Here is a 15,276-nt window from a genome sequence, read left to right as displayed (position 1 = left end):
TCTGGAAGATATATATTTTTTGAATGCACAAAGGATAGCTTAAACATATATTGTAAGATTAGCTCAAAGGTGACCTGACAACAGATACCTGTTTAATGTGTGCGTCTCCCCCCCCTTCTTGTCTTTACCAGAATAAAATGTTTTGTATGTGGTTGGCTACACAATCCTGGCATGTTCTGAAAAGTAAATCCCATCAAAATCAATAAAATTGGGCCATGGATTCTAAGTGGATTTAGGTTTCGTGATTTCTATCTCATTTCTCATGTATGAGTGAGATTTCTAGCAGGGGGAAGCAATTTTCTAATGAAATGATTGCATACTGTAAGCTTGTTAGTATTCAGTAGCTTTTGGGGGGAAAGCCTGTTTTAAAAATTGATTACTTTAGAAAAGGGTGCTCTTAATATGTTTGTAAGAGAATCTGCTGTTACTGGTGAATTGGGAAGTATATAGCCGTTCTTTGTCTAGGCTGGTTATTTCAAAGGAATTTAAAAATGAATAAACATTGATCACAGGGAAACAAAGCAAATTGAGAACCATCATGTTACAGAACCCGTGAGATGTAATTCAGATATTACACCAGGTTCTTTTCTCTCTTTGAAGTTTACATTCCAGATCAAGCCTTGTACTCAGCATTTGAAGCATCTGTCTCTTTTTTACCCCAGAATGAATGTCTGTCTAAATAGAATCATAGAATTGTAGAGTGGGGGGGGGGGGGAACCACAAGGATCATCTAGTCCAACCCCTTGCAATGCAATGCAGGAATCTTTTGCCCAACGTGGGGCTCAGACTCACAAACCCGAGATCGAGAGTCTCATATTCTATCCCAGTTTCTGGTAACTTCCCTTTCTCGACAGAATTGATGACTTTGCCACTGAATCCTTATAGCATTTCAAAAATCTAGGATAGTGAATTCCTACCTTTGAAATAGGCAGTATTTTGTGGGGGTGGAGTTTGAGAGAAGGGGAGGTGCCAAGATAAGTGGATAGGAAAAAGTGAGGAAGAATGGAAGAGGAGTATAAAATTGCTTGCTTTGTTTTAACAGCAGAGGCAGGATAGCAGTGTGTGTGTGTGTGTGTGTGTGTGTGTGTGTGTGTGTCTAAGATGTTAACCAAGGATGGTTACACTCTTTGGAGCTGGAGCTTTGAGTGATGTTACTTAGAGGGGGTTGCAATAACAATTGAGTCATTTTCAGTCATCAACCCTGCTAACAATCATCTCAGAAACCCTTGTGTCACTGCCATAAATGTTATACCTCATTTGTAAGGCACCCATTTCAGGTAATTAGGTGACAGGAGCACAAGAACCACAATCATATTTGCACATGTATAGAGAGAAGGCAGAATAAAAATCTGGCAGATTTAAAAATCTAGCTTTTGGCTGTGGGGGTTGTAATATATGTTAATAGTGCACAATGTTTGGGTTTGTTAGCTGCCATGACTTTCTTTTGAAAATTAGGCAGGATGTAAACTGTTGGTTTTTAAAAGTTGTTTTAGCACTATGTAGTCATATCATATTCTGTTGAAATATGACTTATTCCTGTGGTACAGTTAGGGAAGTGATCTGATTGATTGGGTTTATTATATTTCTATGGCACTTTTCATTCAAATGAATTTCAAATGAATTTCATTCAAAAGGTAAAGGTCAAGGGACCCCTGACCGTTAGGTCCACTTGTGGATGACTCTGGGGTTGCGGCGCTCATCTTGCTTTATTGGCCGAGGGAGCTGGCGTACAGCTTCCCGGTCATGTGGCCGCTTCTGGCAAACCAGAGCAGCACACGGAAATGCCATTTAGCTCCATAAAGGTAAAGGAGCTCTGACAGTTGAGTCCAGTCACAAATGACTCTGGCATTGCAGCGCTCATCTTGCTTTACTGGCCGAGGGAGCTGACATTTGTCCGCAGACAGTTTTTCCGGGTCATGTGGCCAGCATGACTAAGCCGCTTCTGGAGAAACCTAAGCAGTGCACCTAAACACTGTTTACCTTCCCGCCAGAGTGGTACCTATTTATGTACTTGCACTTTGATGTGCTTTCAAACTGCTAGGTGGGCAGGAGCAGGGACCGAGCAACGGGAGCTCACCCCATTGCGGGGATTCGAACTGCCGACCTTCCGATTGTCAAGCCCTAGGCTCAGTGGTTTAGACCATAGCGCCACCCGTGTCCATAGCTACTGATAAACCCATCCTCCATGAATATTTTAACCCTTCTTTAAAAGGGTATGCATACATCCCCATATATACACACTAGCACCACGATCCCAGAAATAAAATGTTTTGCATTTATATCCTACTTTTTTCTCCAACGAGCTCAAGGTAGCAGACGTGGTTCTTGCACTCCTCAATTTATCCTCACAACAGCCCTGTGAGGTAGGTTAAGCTGAGAGATTGTGGTTGGTCACCCAATGAGTTTAATGGCTGAAGGGGGATTTGAACTGTGGTATCTCTGGTCCTAGTCCAGCACTCTAACCGCTACACAACACTATTAAAAACTCATTGTACATATAGAGATATACATGCCAGCAAGGGTTCCTTTTGCTTTCCATGCCTATATCCGGACACGCAGAGCTTTTTCTGACATTTTCTAAGTGGAAGTTCATTGAAGTATGGTAGCAGTGCATGTGGCTAGTGACCAGCATGTGCCAACTTCAAACTGGGGACGCAGGAGTTTCAGTGTAACAAGTGTCATCCCTATTGATGTTTAGTATAACCTATGCATGTACAGTTGTACCTTGGAAGTCGAACAGAAACCGTTCTGGAAGTCCGTTCGACTTCCAAAATGTTCAGAAACTGAAGCACAGCTTCTGATTGGCGGCAGGAAGTTTCTGCAGCCAATTCGAAGCCGTGGAAGCCCCGTCAGACATTCGGCTTCCAAAAATAGTTCACAAACTATTCCAAACACTTCCACAGTGAAGGCTGAGGGAAAGGATTCATTTAGCTTCTCTGCCATCTCCCTGTTCTCCTTCAATACTTCATTCAGACTTTTACATTCTAAAAATCCTGCCTCCTTGACTGATTTCCTGCTTTTCATATATTTAAAGGAATATTCACTGATTCTGCACCTTCAATGATATGCTCCTAAAATTCCTGACTTGGTCATATTATTATCCAACTTCCTTTTTCTATTTCCCCCTGTTTCACAGGACGACTTCTTTTATTGCTTCATTCACACGGCTATTTAGCCACACTGGCATCCATTTGGACTTGTGTGAAACTTTCCTAATCTGAGCCTCTGTTGTAGTGGTTTTAAATAGTGTTATAGACAGGACAAACATAGAAATTAATAAATGCTATGATTTTTGTTATTTGTGGTTTGAAGGGAGAATTCAAGCTGCAAATGAATTCCTGGGCTGAGTTATGCAATCCAGCTTGGCTGGCTGAGGGAGGAGCAGACCTGCTAGCACTACAAAACGGTGCTGATGGGCCACAGAAGGGTCATTTGGCCTGGGGAGTGAGATGTCACAAAGGTTGCCCAGGGTAACTGTGTGTTTGAGAGGGACAGGAAAAGGGGAGTGTTGAAACAGGGGCTTCTGGGCAGAAGGAGGAGGAAGTAAGGCTGAGATCCATCTTGGAGGAGGAGATGAGAGGTTGCCTGCAATGCCATGGGTCATGCTGTGAGCTCTGGACTACCTCCATGCAGACTGAAGGTGTAAATAGGTGAATAAACCATATTTATTAAGGCACGACAGTCTCCGCCGTGTCTTCCACAGATCCTGTGTGTGCGCCTGTGACTCCATGCGCTCTTGCCACCACTTGGCAAAGAGAGGGGCAGGCACCAGGGTTTCGTAACAATAATTTCTGAACATCTTAAGAATATATTATCTTCCTAACTTTGTCCTTCAACTTGCTTTAAATTAAAACTCTCATATATTCCCTCCCAAAACTAAATGTGTTGATGTGTTTTCCAGACAGCTTCCCACTCTTTACATTCATTTGTTTTTGTTATTTCAAAGTGGGTAAACAACAATTACATCACTATAACATGGGCCTGGATACCACTCAGTATTAAGTACAGTACTACCTTTCCTTTTGCTGGCTCTAAGACCAAGTAGTCATTTATTACATGAGAAATGTCTCCCCACTGTGACCTGATCAATGAGTGTGATAATAAACACTTTTAAAAAGGCATCCATTATCACAATACTTTGGTTATGAGAATCCACAGATCCACTAATTGGAGCCAGTTGCAAAAAGCACATGTGTAAAATTATAAGAAGTCTGAACCCAGGAATTTATTTTGAGTACTGAAACGGAATGGAGATCCCTGACTCAATCCTCCCTCCTCAATTTTCTTAACTTCAGCACAGTTTTTTGTTGTTGCAGTCATATTGGTGTTGTCCTTGTCACTTCTACTTTCATCCCCCCCCCCTTATATTTTACCAAAAGATACTATCTTAAAAACAAGACACTCGACCACGCAAAACTTGGCAGCCGTGGGGGCGGAGGGATAGAAGAAGCAGTGTTTTTGCTACTGAATCCTACCCATGTTTGAACACCCATGACATCCCATGACACACGCAGGGGAAGCATGCTAAAGAGCTCCCCAAGTTGGTGGGTATAATGTCCGTGCATAAAGAGTTTCAGAATAATGCTTTCCACAGATCTTGAACAACAGGAATTTGCTTCAAGACCATATTTGGCCTATTTGCAAAGTAAAGTGGCATCACCACACAACAGTATCCCTACATCTACATGAAGAACCAAAGTAGCACACATGCCCCTTACACTAACTTGGCAAATATTCGCACAGAGCACACAAGGGGGAATTAAGAATATAAGGAGAGCCTCTGTTGGATCAGGTCAAAACAGGAGGGCCACACGAGCAGGACCTGAGGGCAACAGCATTCTTCTCACTTTTGATACCCAGCAGCTGGTATTCAGAAGCAGACTTCCTCCGACTGGAGTGAAGCTTTGCGCTCAAATCACTGAACAGAGTGAAAGGTTATGAGTCTTGGGGGTGGGGAGAGTGTGTGCATGAACTCAGCAGTGCTCGGTTTATTTTTTGGTTGCTATTTTGTTCATGTTGTTGGTTTCTGTAGATTATAAATGTTACAGTACCTTTGTGAATCCTATAATTTATCATTTGTAATTGTGCTGTTTAGCTTTTTTTTTAGTTGTTTTGCTGATGGTGCTTTATGGATTGTAATTGCTTTACTGACGATTTGTTAATTGTTCTATATGATCTGTGCTGTATTTGTGATGGTCTGTTCTGTTATTGTTATTTACTGTTTGTAAGCCAGGGACGCGGGTGGCGCTGTGGTCTAACCCACTGAGCCCCTTGGGCTTACCGATCAGAAGGTCGGCGGTTCGAATCCCCGCCATGACAGGTTGAGCTCCCGTTGCTCAGTCCCTGCTCCTGCCAACCTAGCAGTTCGAAAGCACGTCAAAGTGCAAGTAGATAAATAGGTACCGCTCTGGCGGGAAGGTAAACAGCGTTTCCGTGTGCTGCTCTGGTTTCTCCAGAAGCGGCTTAGTCATGCTGGCCACATGACCCGGAAAAACTGTCTGCGGACAAATGTCGGCTCCCTCGGCCAGTAAAGCAAGATGAGCGCTGCAACCCCAGAGTCGTTTGCGACTGGACTCAACTGCCAGGGCTCCTTTACCTTTATGGAGCTAAAAGCAAACTGCCGCTTGAAAAGTACTTTATTGGGATTTTAATAACAATAATAGTGGAAATAAGAGAGGTTAGAAGAAGAATTAAAATGAAAGTACAACAGTTCTGAAAAGTAGACATTTCATGTATAAAACTAATTGGAACAAAACATACTTCTAATAACTTATGACTATCTCAGTTGCACTTTTGGTCTCTAGATTACAGACAATTCTGTATGTATCTTCAGTGAGTAAGTTGGAAAGTAATGTCAAAATTTTGAGGGAAGGGATCGAAAGGAATGTTTTTCCATGCCAGTTTGCCAGGGATTTGCTAAATCAGATGTTCAGACTCTGGGGCCATGAAGCAGAGGACGGTTGCTGCCTTCATGCCCTGATGGCAGGCTGGCCGCCAAGGAGCCAGGGTGTTTTGAAATCAGGTTTTCCAGCTGCAAAATTCCCTGTGAGACACGCCCTCCCCCAAAGTCAAATGAACACAAGGCATGTTTTGCTCCCTGCTTACAGTCTGTGTCAGTGGTGGTTTCTCCATAGGAACCAGTAGTTCTTATCTACAATACTGTAACTAACAGGACAATCCAACGGCTTTGCAATGGTGTAAATCTTAACTCAACGACACAATGGTGGAAGGTCCATTGGATCATCCCATCCTGATATCTATTCCTGCTGCCTGATGAAAATTGTGTGGCCAAAATTGGTACCTCTCAAGCACTGGACTTCTCCAGTTTTCACCAAGTTTACCTGTTGATCTCAACTTGGCTGGTTGCTTAAGATGCTTCGTTTACACTGCAGTCAGTAGCGCTTGTAGTACAGACTTTTAGTACTGACTACTGTTAGCTCACAGAGGAAGGAGAACATCTCCTGGTGCCATGTGGTATTATTATTGTTTGGTTGTTTGTGGTTTCAGGGCATACACATGGCTTTAAAAAAAGGAATAGAAAGCAGGATAACTACCCCCCCCCCCTCCTGATTGAAAACGTCCCTCTGCTGTGCCAAACGCAGACTCTGGTTTGTGCTTGTCCTAGCCAGCAAGGAATCTCCAAAAGCTACAGTTCTCTGTCCTTAAGTGGCCTCTTGCTCTATCTGCATCCCTGGTGTTGCTAAATTCTTACACAGAGATTCAGTGTTTGTTCTCTCTATTTAGGAAAATACCACAAGACAGGCCCAATCTTCATTGCCTGCAAGGTCTTCCCTTCTCTCAATTTATAGCAGCTGCAGCACAATCTGCAAGGGTTGTGCTCAAGAGTAAAAGCAGGGCCCAATTGCCCGTGGGAACAGAAATTTTGCATCCATTGCAATGTGTTAGCATGGGTGACAAAGCATTACCTGCCTGAAGGTGAAGTAGAGGTGGCCCTAGCCCCAAATAAGGTGTGTTAATATAGTTTGGGCAGTTTAAGTATGTAAACGGAGCACATTCAGCCTTTGTGTAATTTGTGTCCATACTGTCCCTGACATTGCCTGTCATTTAACACATACACCTAATGTGTCTCATTCTCCCCCCCCCCCCAGTTGATCCATCTGCACTCCCTTCCCACCCAACTGCAAACTTGTGCCCAACTGCACCTGCCCCTCCCCCCGGCAAGAGGCACACTCTCAGTTAAAGGTATATGGTAATAGCACACTGCTGACTTTAAAATAGCCACCTTGTGCAAAAAGATACATGTAATTCTGTGACATTGTGTGTGGGAAGCTGAGAACATCACAGATAATACGTAGGATGGTGTTGTGATTTCCTCAGAGTAGGATCATCTGTTGCTTTTGCATAACAGCAAAATGTTCCCGGGTTAATAGACTTTATATAGGTTTTGTGTTTGGCCTCAACCTCTAAAGCAGGGGTGAATAATAGGATCTGGCCAACCCTCCATAGGTCACTTTGACAGGAGAGGGGGACTGCCCACCTGTCAGTCATGGGGCATCTTTTAATGTCGGGAGATTCAGTGCATGGACCTAATGTAGGCTCCATTGAGAGAGAGATTCCCTCAATTTGTCAGGCCATTCCCTACTTTTGAAACTGTTTTATGAGATGGCACTTTGCAGACACTATGAGAGAGAAAGGAAACCTGCTTCACCAGAGTCATTACTGTGATTTTTAAATACAAGTGCAGCAGTTCTGTTTGAGTTAACCTCTTGCTCCAGCTACCTCAGCATTCCTGTATGCTCTGCAGTGGTGGCCATGTGCTAATAAACAGATCAAGTAGGCCATTGTGTGATAGAGTAACCACTTGGATCAGTTAGCCTGGATGTTACAGATTTCTCTCAGGTCCATGAATTTCCCAAAACAGGTTGAACAGATTTAGCAGGAACAACCCTTAATGTAACCTTTGCATAGGTTTTGTTCCCCAGCAAAAGGAGCACCTCAGTCCCAGTGCATTGCTTGTTGCTTTGGGAGCTTGGCCAAGTGGTGTAGGCTGACAATTGTAATGAAGAACAAACACACTTGCAAAGGAGCTGCCAAGTCTTACAGGCTGTCTTGTTGCTATGCTAGGGCTTTGCATTCTTTTCTTGCCCCCTCATATGTGTGTGCTCAGAGTCTGCCAGATTCTGAATTAAGCAGCAGAATTGTACTGAATTATCAACTTTTAAAAAACAACAGCGTGGAAACTCAGTGTTGTCCGTTAGGAATTAGTAATTCCTTTAAATAGATATGTGATTGAATATCCCCTTGGCATATTGTTTTTGGCTGACAAAAGTGGGCCATGGGAGACTTTTTAGGTTCTAAGGATTTCAAATTAGTATGCTTCCAAAGGGAAGAGAGGGTGAATTTGTGCTACTGGTGTCAAAGTTATACTTCCACCTACTGCTGCTGTCTTTTTAAACCTTGCCTACACTGGGTGAATTGAGGATGTTTCAACCTGAACTGTACAAGATGAATGTAACTTTAAAGCTATGCCATACAAAGGCTTCTGAGGTGAGAACATGCAGGGTGCTTCTAAACAAAAGTGTGTGTGTGTGTGTGTGAGAGAGAGAGAGAGAGAGAGAGAGAGAGAGAGAGAGAGAGGGAGGGAGAGAGAGAGAGAGGGAGGGAGGGAGGGAGGGAGGGAGGGAGAGGGAGGAGAGAAGGGACAAGAGGAGAGAGAGTTTAAAAGAGAAGGACTTTCCAGGGCAGTGTTATGTGAACCAGATAATCAAAGAAGTAGAAATGCTTGGTACAAGTGTCCAGTGTTGTGTAGTTCCATGTTGTGTAGTTCAGGATTAGTGCAAGAAAACTGCATGCATATACTTTTAACTATTTTACAAATGTTTACCTCCTTACATTCCGTTTTGAAGAGCTATAGCTTTGTATCAGCAAAGGGGGACGGAATGCAGCTTCCTAGAAACTGGGTTTTTCCACGCTGTATCTTCCTCCTACCTCCCTCCTTTTGTTGCATCTAGTAAAAATGGCTGACTTTACTAGTTTTAAAACAACATAAAGCAATGGTTAAGAGTGTTAGAGTTTTGGATTTGGGAAGCCGAGATTCAAATCCTTGCTTACTTGTGAAGCTCCCTGGGCTTACCTTGGGCAAGTCACTTAGCCCAAACAACCTGTTAGGAAAGTTGTAAAATTGAAAATGTGACTTTGAACTCTCCCAGGACAACTATAGTTGTTAGAACTAAGGTGGCCATTGAAGTGCTTCTGTAAATCATGCTTCAAGAATAACCACTATCAGGATAACTCAATATGGAAAGACTTATCCACAAGTTTTGGGGCATGGGAGGCACCCTGTTGAAGGGTGTGGTGGGGAGACTGTGTGTTGGCAAGGTATAGCTTTTTCCTCAGAAAAGAAGTTGCTTGGCCAGTGGCTTGAAATGTATTTGGCTGTATTCAGACAGTTCTTTATTCCATCTTCCTGATACTTCCTTACGTGTTAATTTTGGAAAAACTGGAAACCAAATTCCCCACCATTGATCTGCTAATTACCATGCAAAGGTGGTTAAAGACAATTTCGAGCTTGCGAGAGAGCTGGGCTTTGACACCCTGGATCCCCTGCCCGAGCTTCTCTCTGGCCTGCAACATTCCAAAGACACCACTATAAATGATGCTGAAGTTTGCCTTGCCAAGTTGTGTGTGTGTTTTGACAGGGTGATCCTTAATGGTTCATTACCAGGTGACCTGCCAGGGGAGTTCACGTTTGTTTCCTGGCGAGGAAATAGTGTGTTCGACTACATCTTAGGGTCCTCAGCACTGATAAGTCAGTTTGAAACAGTTCAGGTGGTAGACCACATCAAGAGTGGTTGCCTCTCTGTGATCTTAACTATCAACTCCCCCTTTCCCATGCGCTCCCTTCAGGAACCCCCTGTCAATGGAAGTGACTCAGCTTGAGCCATGAACTTTGCCATGAGCGACCACACCACTAGCGTTTTTCATCTTTGACCTTGGCCACCAAATTTGACAGTCCCACGCTTGCGCCTCTGCCTCTGATCCCTGATGCAAGCAAAGATTTTCTGCTTAGGATCCCTTAGACCACAGACTCACCTTACAAACTTCTCCAACAGTTCCAAAGTGAGACCATGTTGGAATACAGAGCTTCTATAATTAACTCAGTAAACCCCCAAGAAGCTATTGAAACATTTGAAATCCTATTAAGATCTCTAAATGAGTTTTCAAAACAACAATTCAAGACGCAGAAACAATCCAGGGAGCCCTTTGCTGCTGTCTGGTTTGATAAAGAATGCAGAGCACTCAGAGCACACATCCGGAATATCTATTGACACCTTCATAAGGAAGAGGCAACTGCCCTATCCCCTTAATATTTCAGGTCTTAAAATTTGTTGCAGCATCTTATTTAAAAAAGAGATTTGAACATGCCAACAAACAATAGGAACAGCTCCTTTATACCATAACCTCAAACAAGTAAAGGGGGCATTCAATACTACTTACCTCTCCTCTCCACCCATTTTGCCTAGTGGTTCATACCACTACTTTCCAGGTGTCCTGCACGAGGAACATTCCTGTGGAGTGACTTGTTATCATTCTATGCAAATGGATGCCCCTGAGTGGCCCCAAGTTTCATCAGATGAAATAAAAATGTTAATAGGCCAGTTAAAGCAAGGGAAGGCCACTGGCCCAGATGGGATAGGCCCCAATGTTCTTAAACTACACCCTGACTGGTGGGGCCCCTTGCTGGCCAACCTGTTCACATGGGTAGATATGACTGGACTTATGCCAGAGGCATGGACAAGCACAATTATCATTTCAATGTACAATAAGGGAGAGTGCACATTACCACCTACCTATAGACCATTAAGCCTCCTCTCTATAGTGGGGAAGCTATACGCTAAACATCTCTTGGGAAAGCTTACCCAGTGGATGTCTCAATGTGCCTTACCAGGCTCTGAGCAGTTGAGTTTATGTCAAGGAAAAACTACCTTGGATCATTGCGTCACACTTTCTCACCTAGTGGACCAATACTCTAGGGTTCCTAATCAAAAACTTTATACCGTCTTTTTGAATCTTAAAAAGCCTTTGGCTCAATCCCGAGGGAGTTGCTCTGGAATAAACTGTCCAAAATGAACATCCACTTAAAGGTTACTTTTTCTCATTAGAAAACTACACACTTCCATGAGCTGCCAGGTGAAATGCTCTCAATTAGGCAGGCTAACCCCAAAAATCATCGTCTACAAAGGGATAAAACAGGGTTGCATCTTAGCCCCATATTAATTCATTCTTTTCCTAAAAGACCTATTTACTGCCCAAAGCTGAGCTCCATCCACGTTCCCATCTTACTGTAAGTCAACAATGCAGTCATTCTGTCTTGCACAAGGGTTGACTTGAAGCAGCTTCTGTGCTGCTGCCAGGAATACTGTACAGCTAACACCCTGGAACTGAACTTCACACTGTTCAAAGTGCTTGTTTTTTCAAAATCTGGAAGCCTCACAGGTGGGAGATCAGTGGTAACCTGTTGGAACAGGTTAAAAATTTGAAATACCTAGGCACCCCACTTCCAATATAACGCCTCCTGAAAATACCATTGTAATCTCGCACTGAATGGGGTGGATACTTTTGCTCTGACTATTACGGTACCTGTTTCTTCTTCAACAGAGGGAATCAATACATCCCAGCTGCACTAAAGGTCTTTAATGCAAAAGTAGGCCCAAAACTTATGCATGGCATCCCATTATGGATTGGTGCAGTTAACCAGTTGTTCAAACACATCCAATCAAAATTTCTGTGCAAAATCCTGGGGCTGCCAAAGTGTGCTGTATGCAGCCATGTGTCTGGAAACGGGCTTCTGGAAACCAAAGCGTGGCTCACCACTATAAAATTCTGGCCCCGCCCACATTTCAAGTCTGACGTTTCCTTAACTTTCCATGTGCTAGTAGAATTCCACCACTCAATGGTTAGCTTGCATTGAGAACAAAATCAAAACCTGTAGCCTGTCACTCAAGTCACTGCTTATGCTCCCACAATTGGAAGCCTTCTAGACAATCAGGCGTAGAATTCTAGAGATTGAATTCCTAACTCTTAGCCGCACTGCTAATAAAACCTGTTCTCCATTGGGGTTAGGAATTCCCTCCTCGTATGGTCAGGGCACTCCATATTTACATCATCTTTACAATCCCCACTACACAGAGCTCTTTTCCTCCCAAGATTTAATGTTTTGCCATCTACAGTTTTGCAAGGTAGATTCTCTAAAATCCCATATCTTGAAAAGCACTCCCCTTGTGGCACAAAACAGGTCGAACCCATCACACATGTTTTATTTCATTGCCCATTTTATGCAAATAAATAAATAAATATTTGGTCCCCTTATTGAAGGAGGGGATCTATCACAATGACTCTTCTAGGGTGTCCTGTCTGCTGAATAATTGTAGAATTGATGCTGTGGGGAATGTGGCAAGATTTTTGAGTGATGCCATGAAATTATGTCACCATAGGTCCTAAGAGCCACTTTTGTATCTCACGACGTCCGGACGGTTTTATCCCAACGTACCTCTTACTATGTTTTATTACCCGTGTTGTGTTCTGATCCATATATATGACACACTCTTTCTATGCCAGTAAAGGAGATTGATTGATTAATACTTGTTATTTTTTCATGCTTTATGTGACCTATCAAATAACCTACAAGCCACTTGTAGAATCTAGCAGAAGTTTAGCACTTATTTCTGTGTCAATTGCTTCCAGAAAAAAATCCAGTCCAACCCTGTCAAATCACTGGATTTCAAATCATTGTAATTTCACATGATAAAATTTGGGGTAGTATCCCAGCATGCAGTTCTTTCCTTCTGTTCAGAATTTGGTGTGAGATGGTGGTATATGGACCAAAAAGCCGCCATCCCATAACACAACATGCACCACAGTGTAAAAGGAGCATTAGAAATCAGAACAGAAGCACTAGCATTATATCCCGTAATACTAATGCAATAAATCCCACATCTGAATGCAGCCTTTGAAAGAAGCCTTGTTCTCTCTCCAGCACAGAAATAACACTCCCCAAGTGTTATGCAGTGCAGACATGAAACTCAACATTATCATTCCACAGGAATGCCTTGTTCCCATTTACTGATTGATTATTAGTGATCAGGGAGCATTAGATCTGTACCAGTTCTATATGTTAAGTGCAGTTCCTGTATCACTTTATGTAAGCTGGAGATTATTCTGACAAGTGGCTCTTAAATAGGTTTCTGTATTTTTCACCTTTGTACTTCAAATGTAACATGTACACTCAATTCAAAACTGAATCTTCTACTTTCTGTTCCTTTAGCACCATTCAGAAGCAGGGTACTATAGCTAAAAATGCATCTCTAAACATTGATTGTGAAAGTGGTCCTCAAGTAGTTATTTTCTTTAAGCCCCTTAGACTACATAATAATATAAATATCATTTCAACTTCCAAGCTAGTTTCCTTTATCATACCCAACTTGTGTTTCAGATGTGGCTGCCTAATATTGTCAGCAGAATATTGTGGTTTCCACTTAAAACTTGTTTTCACCCTGATATTTGCAGTCTGTAGGCATTGCCACAAGGGGCTAAGGGGGCGCAGACGTCCACATACTGCCTTGCCCACATTCCACACACCCATTCACCAAAGCTGCCAGAGCGTTTTGGCAAGTGTATTCTCGGCCATTGCTGCTTGTCCTGACTTGGGGTGGGGTGAAGAAAAAGAATCAGGAATCAATGGTCACAGGGAGGGGAAAGCCTCAGCAGCTGCCAGTACAATAGGCTTAAAATGAGTCTCAAGGAACTCTTCACTCCCCTTCCTCTGACTGCAGCTGCTGTTTCAAGATCCATTCTCTCATTTTGGCACACTGTCTTTTCTCCTTTTTGGCATTTCTTCCTTTTGGACTGGAAAGTTCTAGAGCCCCCAACTCTCCAAGGCAATTCAGATTCCACCCAGGTTTGAATAGGGAGGAACTGAAAGAGTAATGTGGCTCATAGGCCCATGATTCCAGGCTGAATATAGAATAGCAGAGTGTGATTGTGTATACAATATCCATATTTGGTTATAAATCTGGTACCCACTTCTGAATAAATATGCTTATGATTAAAACATTGTGGGTGTAGGTTTTACTTTGTGGACTACCTAGCCATACTGGCTGGGGCTGATGAGATCTGTAGCCGTAAAAGACTGAGGGGGAATGCCCCTTCATCTACCTACCTATCTATCATGTTACTGACATGGTTGTTAAGATTACTCCAGCATGTATCTTAACATCATTTATTATTAATTACATTTCTGTCCCACTTTTCCTGCCGTGAGCTCAAAGTGTCATTCATGGTTTTCCACCTCCCCATTTGATTCTCACAACAACCCCATGTGGTTAGGGTATGATAGGCTAAGAGATGGTGGCAGGACTAAGGTCACCCAATAAGTTTAATATCTGAATCGGAATTTGAACTCCAGTCTCTCATTTCTTAGCAAAGCACAGTAACCACTACAGCACATTGTCTCTCTTTAAGTGTGACAAATGTCATCATTATTAATGATATCCAAGGCAACCTGTGAAAGGGGAGGCTTGGGCAATATACAGGATCCTTTTTGCACAAGTGGCTCAACAGCAGATGGAAGAAAGCTAGTTGTTGTCATTTCTTTTTGTAATACAGTCGTACCTCATGTTACATTTGCTTCATGTTACGTTTCTTCAGGTTGCGTCCCGCAGCGACCCAGAAGTACCAGAAAGTTACTTCCGGGTTTTGATGCTCACACATGCGCAGTAGTGCTAAATCGCGCTTTGTACATGTGCACAAGCACCAAATTGCGCTGCATACCTGCGCAAATACAGTGCTTCAGGTTGCGGGCTTTTCACATTGCAAACGGGCCTCAGGAACAGATTCTGTTGGCAACCAGAGGTACCACCGTACATGACTCTAGTTAGTTTTCAACCCCCAGAGAAAAGCTGAGCAAAGAAAAAAGGGCACCCTATAGCTCCTGTAATGAATGAAGTAGGCCAGGAAGGTGAACAATATACTGTTGGTCAGTCTGCAGTGCTTGGCAAAACTGATAGGTGAAACTAATTTCTCCTAAGCCACTCCAATTTATGTCTTAACTTCTCCACTCTCCTCAGGAAATAATGAAAAAAGTTTGCCAAGGTTCTTGATCAGAGAAGTGGACTTTGAGATAAAGGAACTAACTAGGCTCATGTTTTCGCCTGATCAAGAAAACCATCCGTCAAAAGCACCAGTGAAATATGGTGAACTGATTGTGTTGGGGTAAGTATTTCTTATTAAAATGCGACCCAGTGAAAATGCATTTAA

At 42.9% G+C, this 15,276-nt stretch overlaps 1 protein-coding gene across 2 annotated transcripts in view; it reads left to right on the top strand.

Moving 5' to 3' along the window:
- PELI1 (pellino E3 ubiquitin protein ligase 1) overlaps positions 1-15,276 on the top strand; it is a 66,262-nt gene that overhangs the window by 34,105 nt on the left and 16,881 nt on the right. For both annotated transcript variants that reach the window (XM_081906390.1, XM_081906389.1), the window contains exon 2: positions 15,087-15,231. In XM_081906390.1, the coding sequence (XP_081762516.1) occupies positions 15,161-15,231 (71 nt within the window). In that variant the 5' untranslated portion in view covers positions 15,087-15,160. The remainder of the gene's footprint in view (positions 1-15,086; positions 15,232-15,276) is intronic.

The sequence above is a fragment of the Podarcis melisellensis genome (assembly GCF_964234715.1).
Source record: "Podarcis melisellensis genome assembly, chromosome: 3".
Classification (NCBI taxonomy): domain Eukaryota; kingdom Metazoa; phylum Chordata; class Lepidosauria; order Squamata; family Lacertidae; genus Podarcis; species Podarcis melisellensis.
The sequence above is the reverse complement of the archived record's forward strand: the minus strand, read 5'-3'. Positions and strand labels throughout refer to the sequence as shown.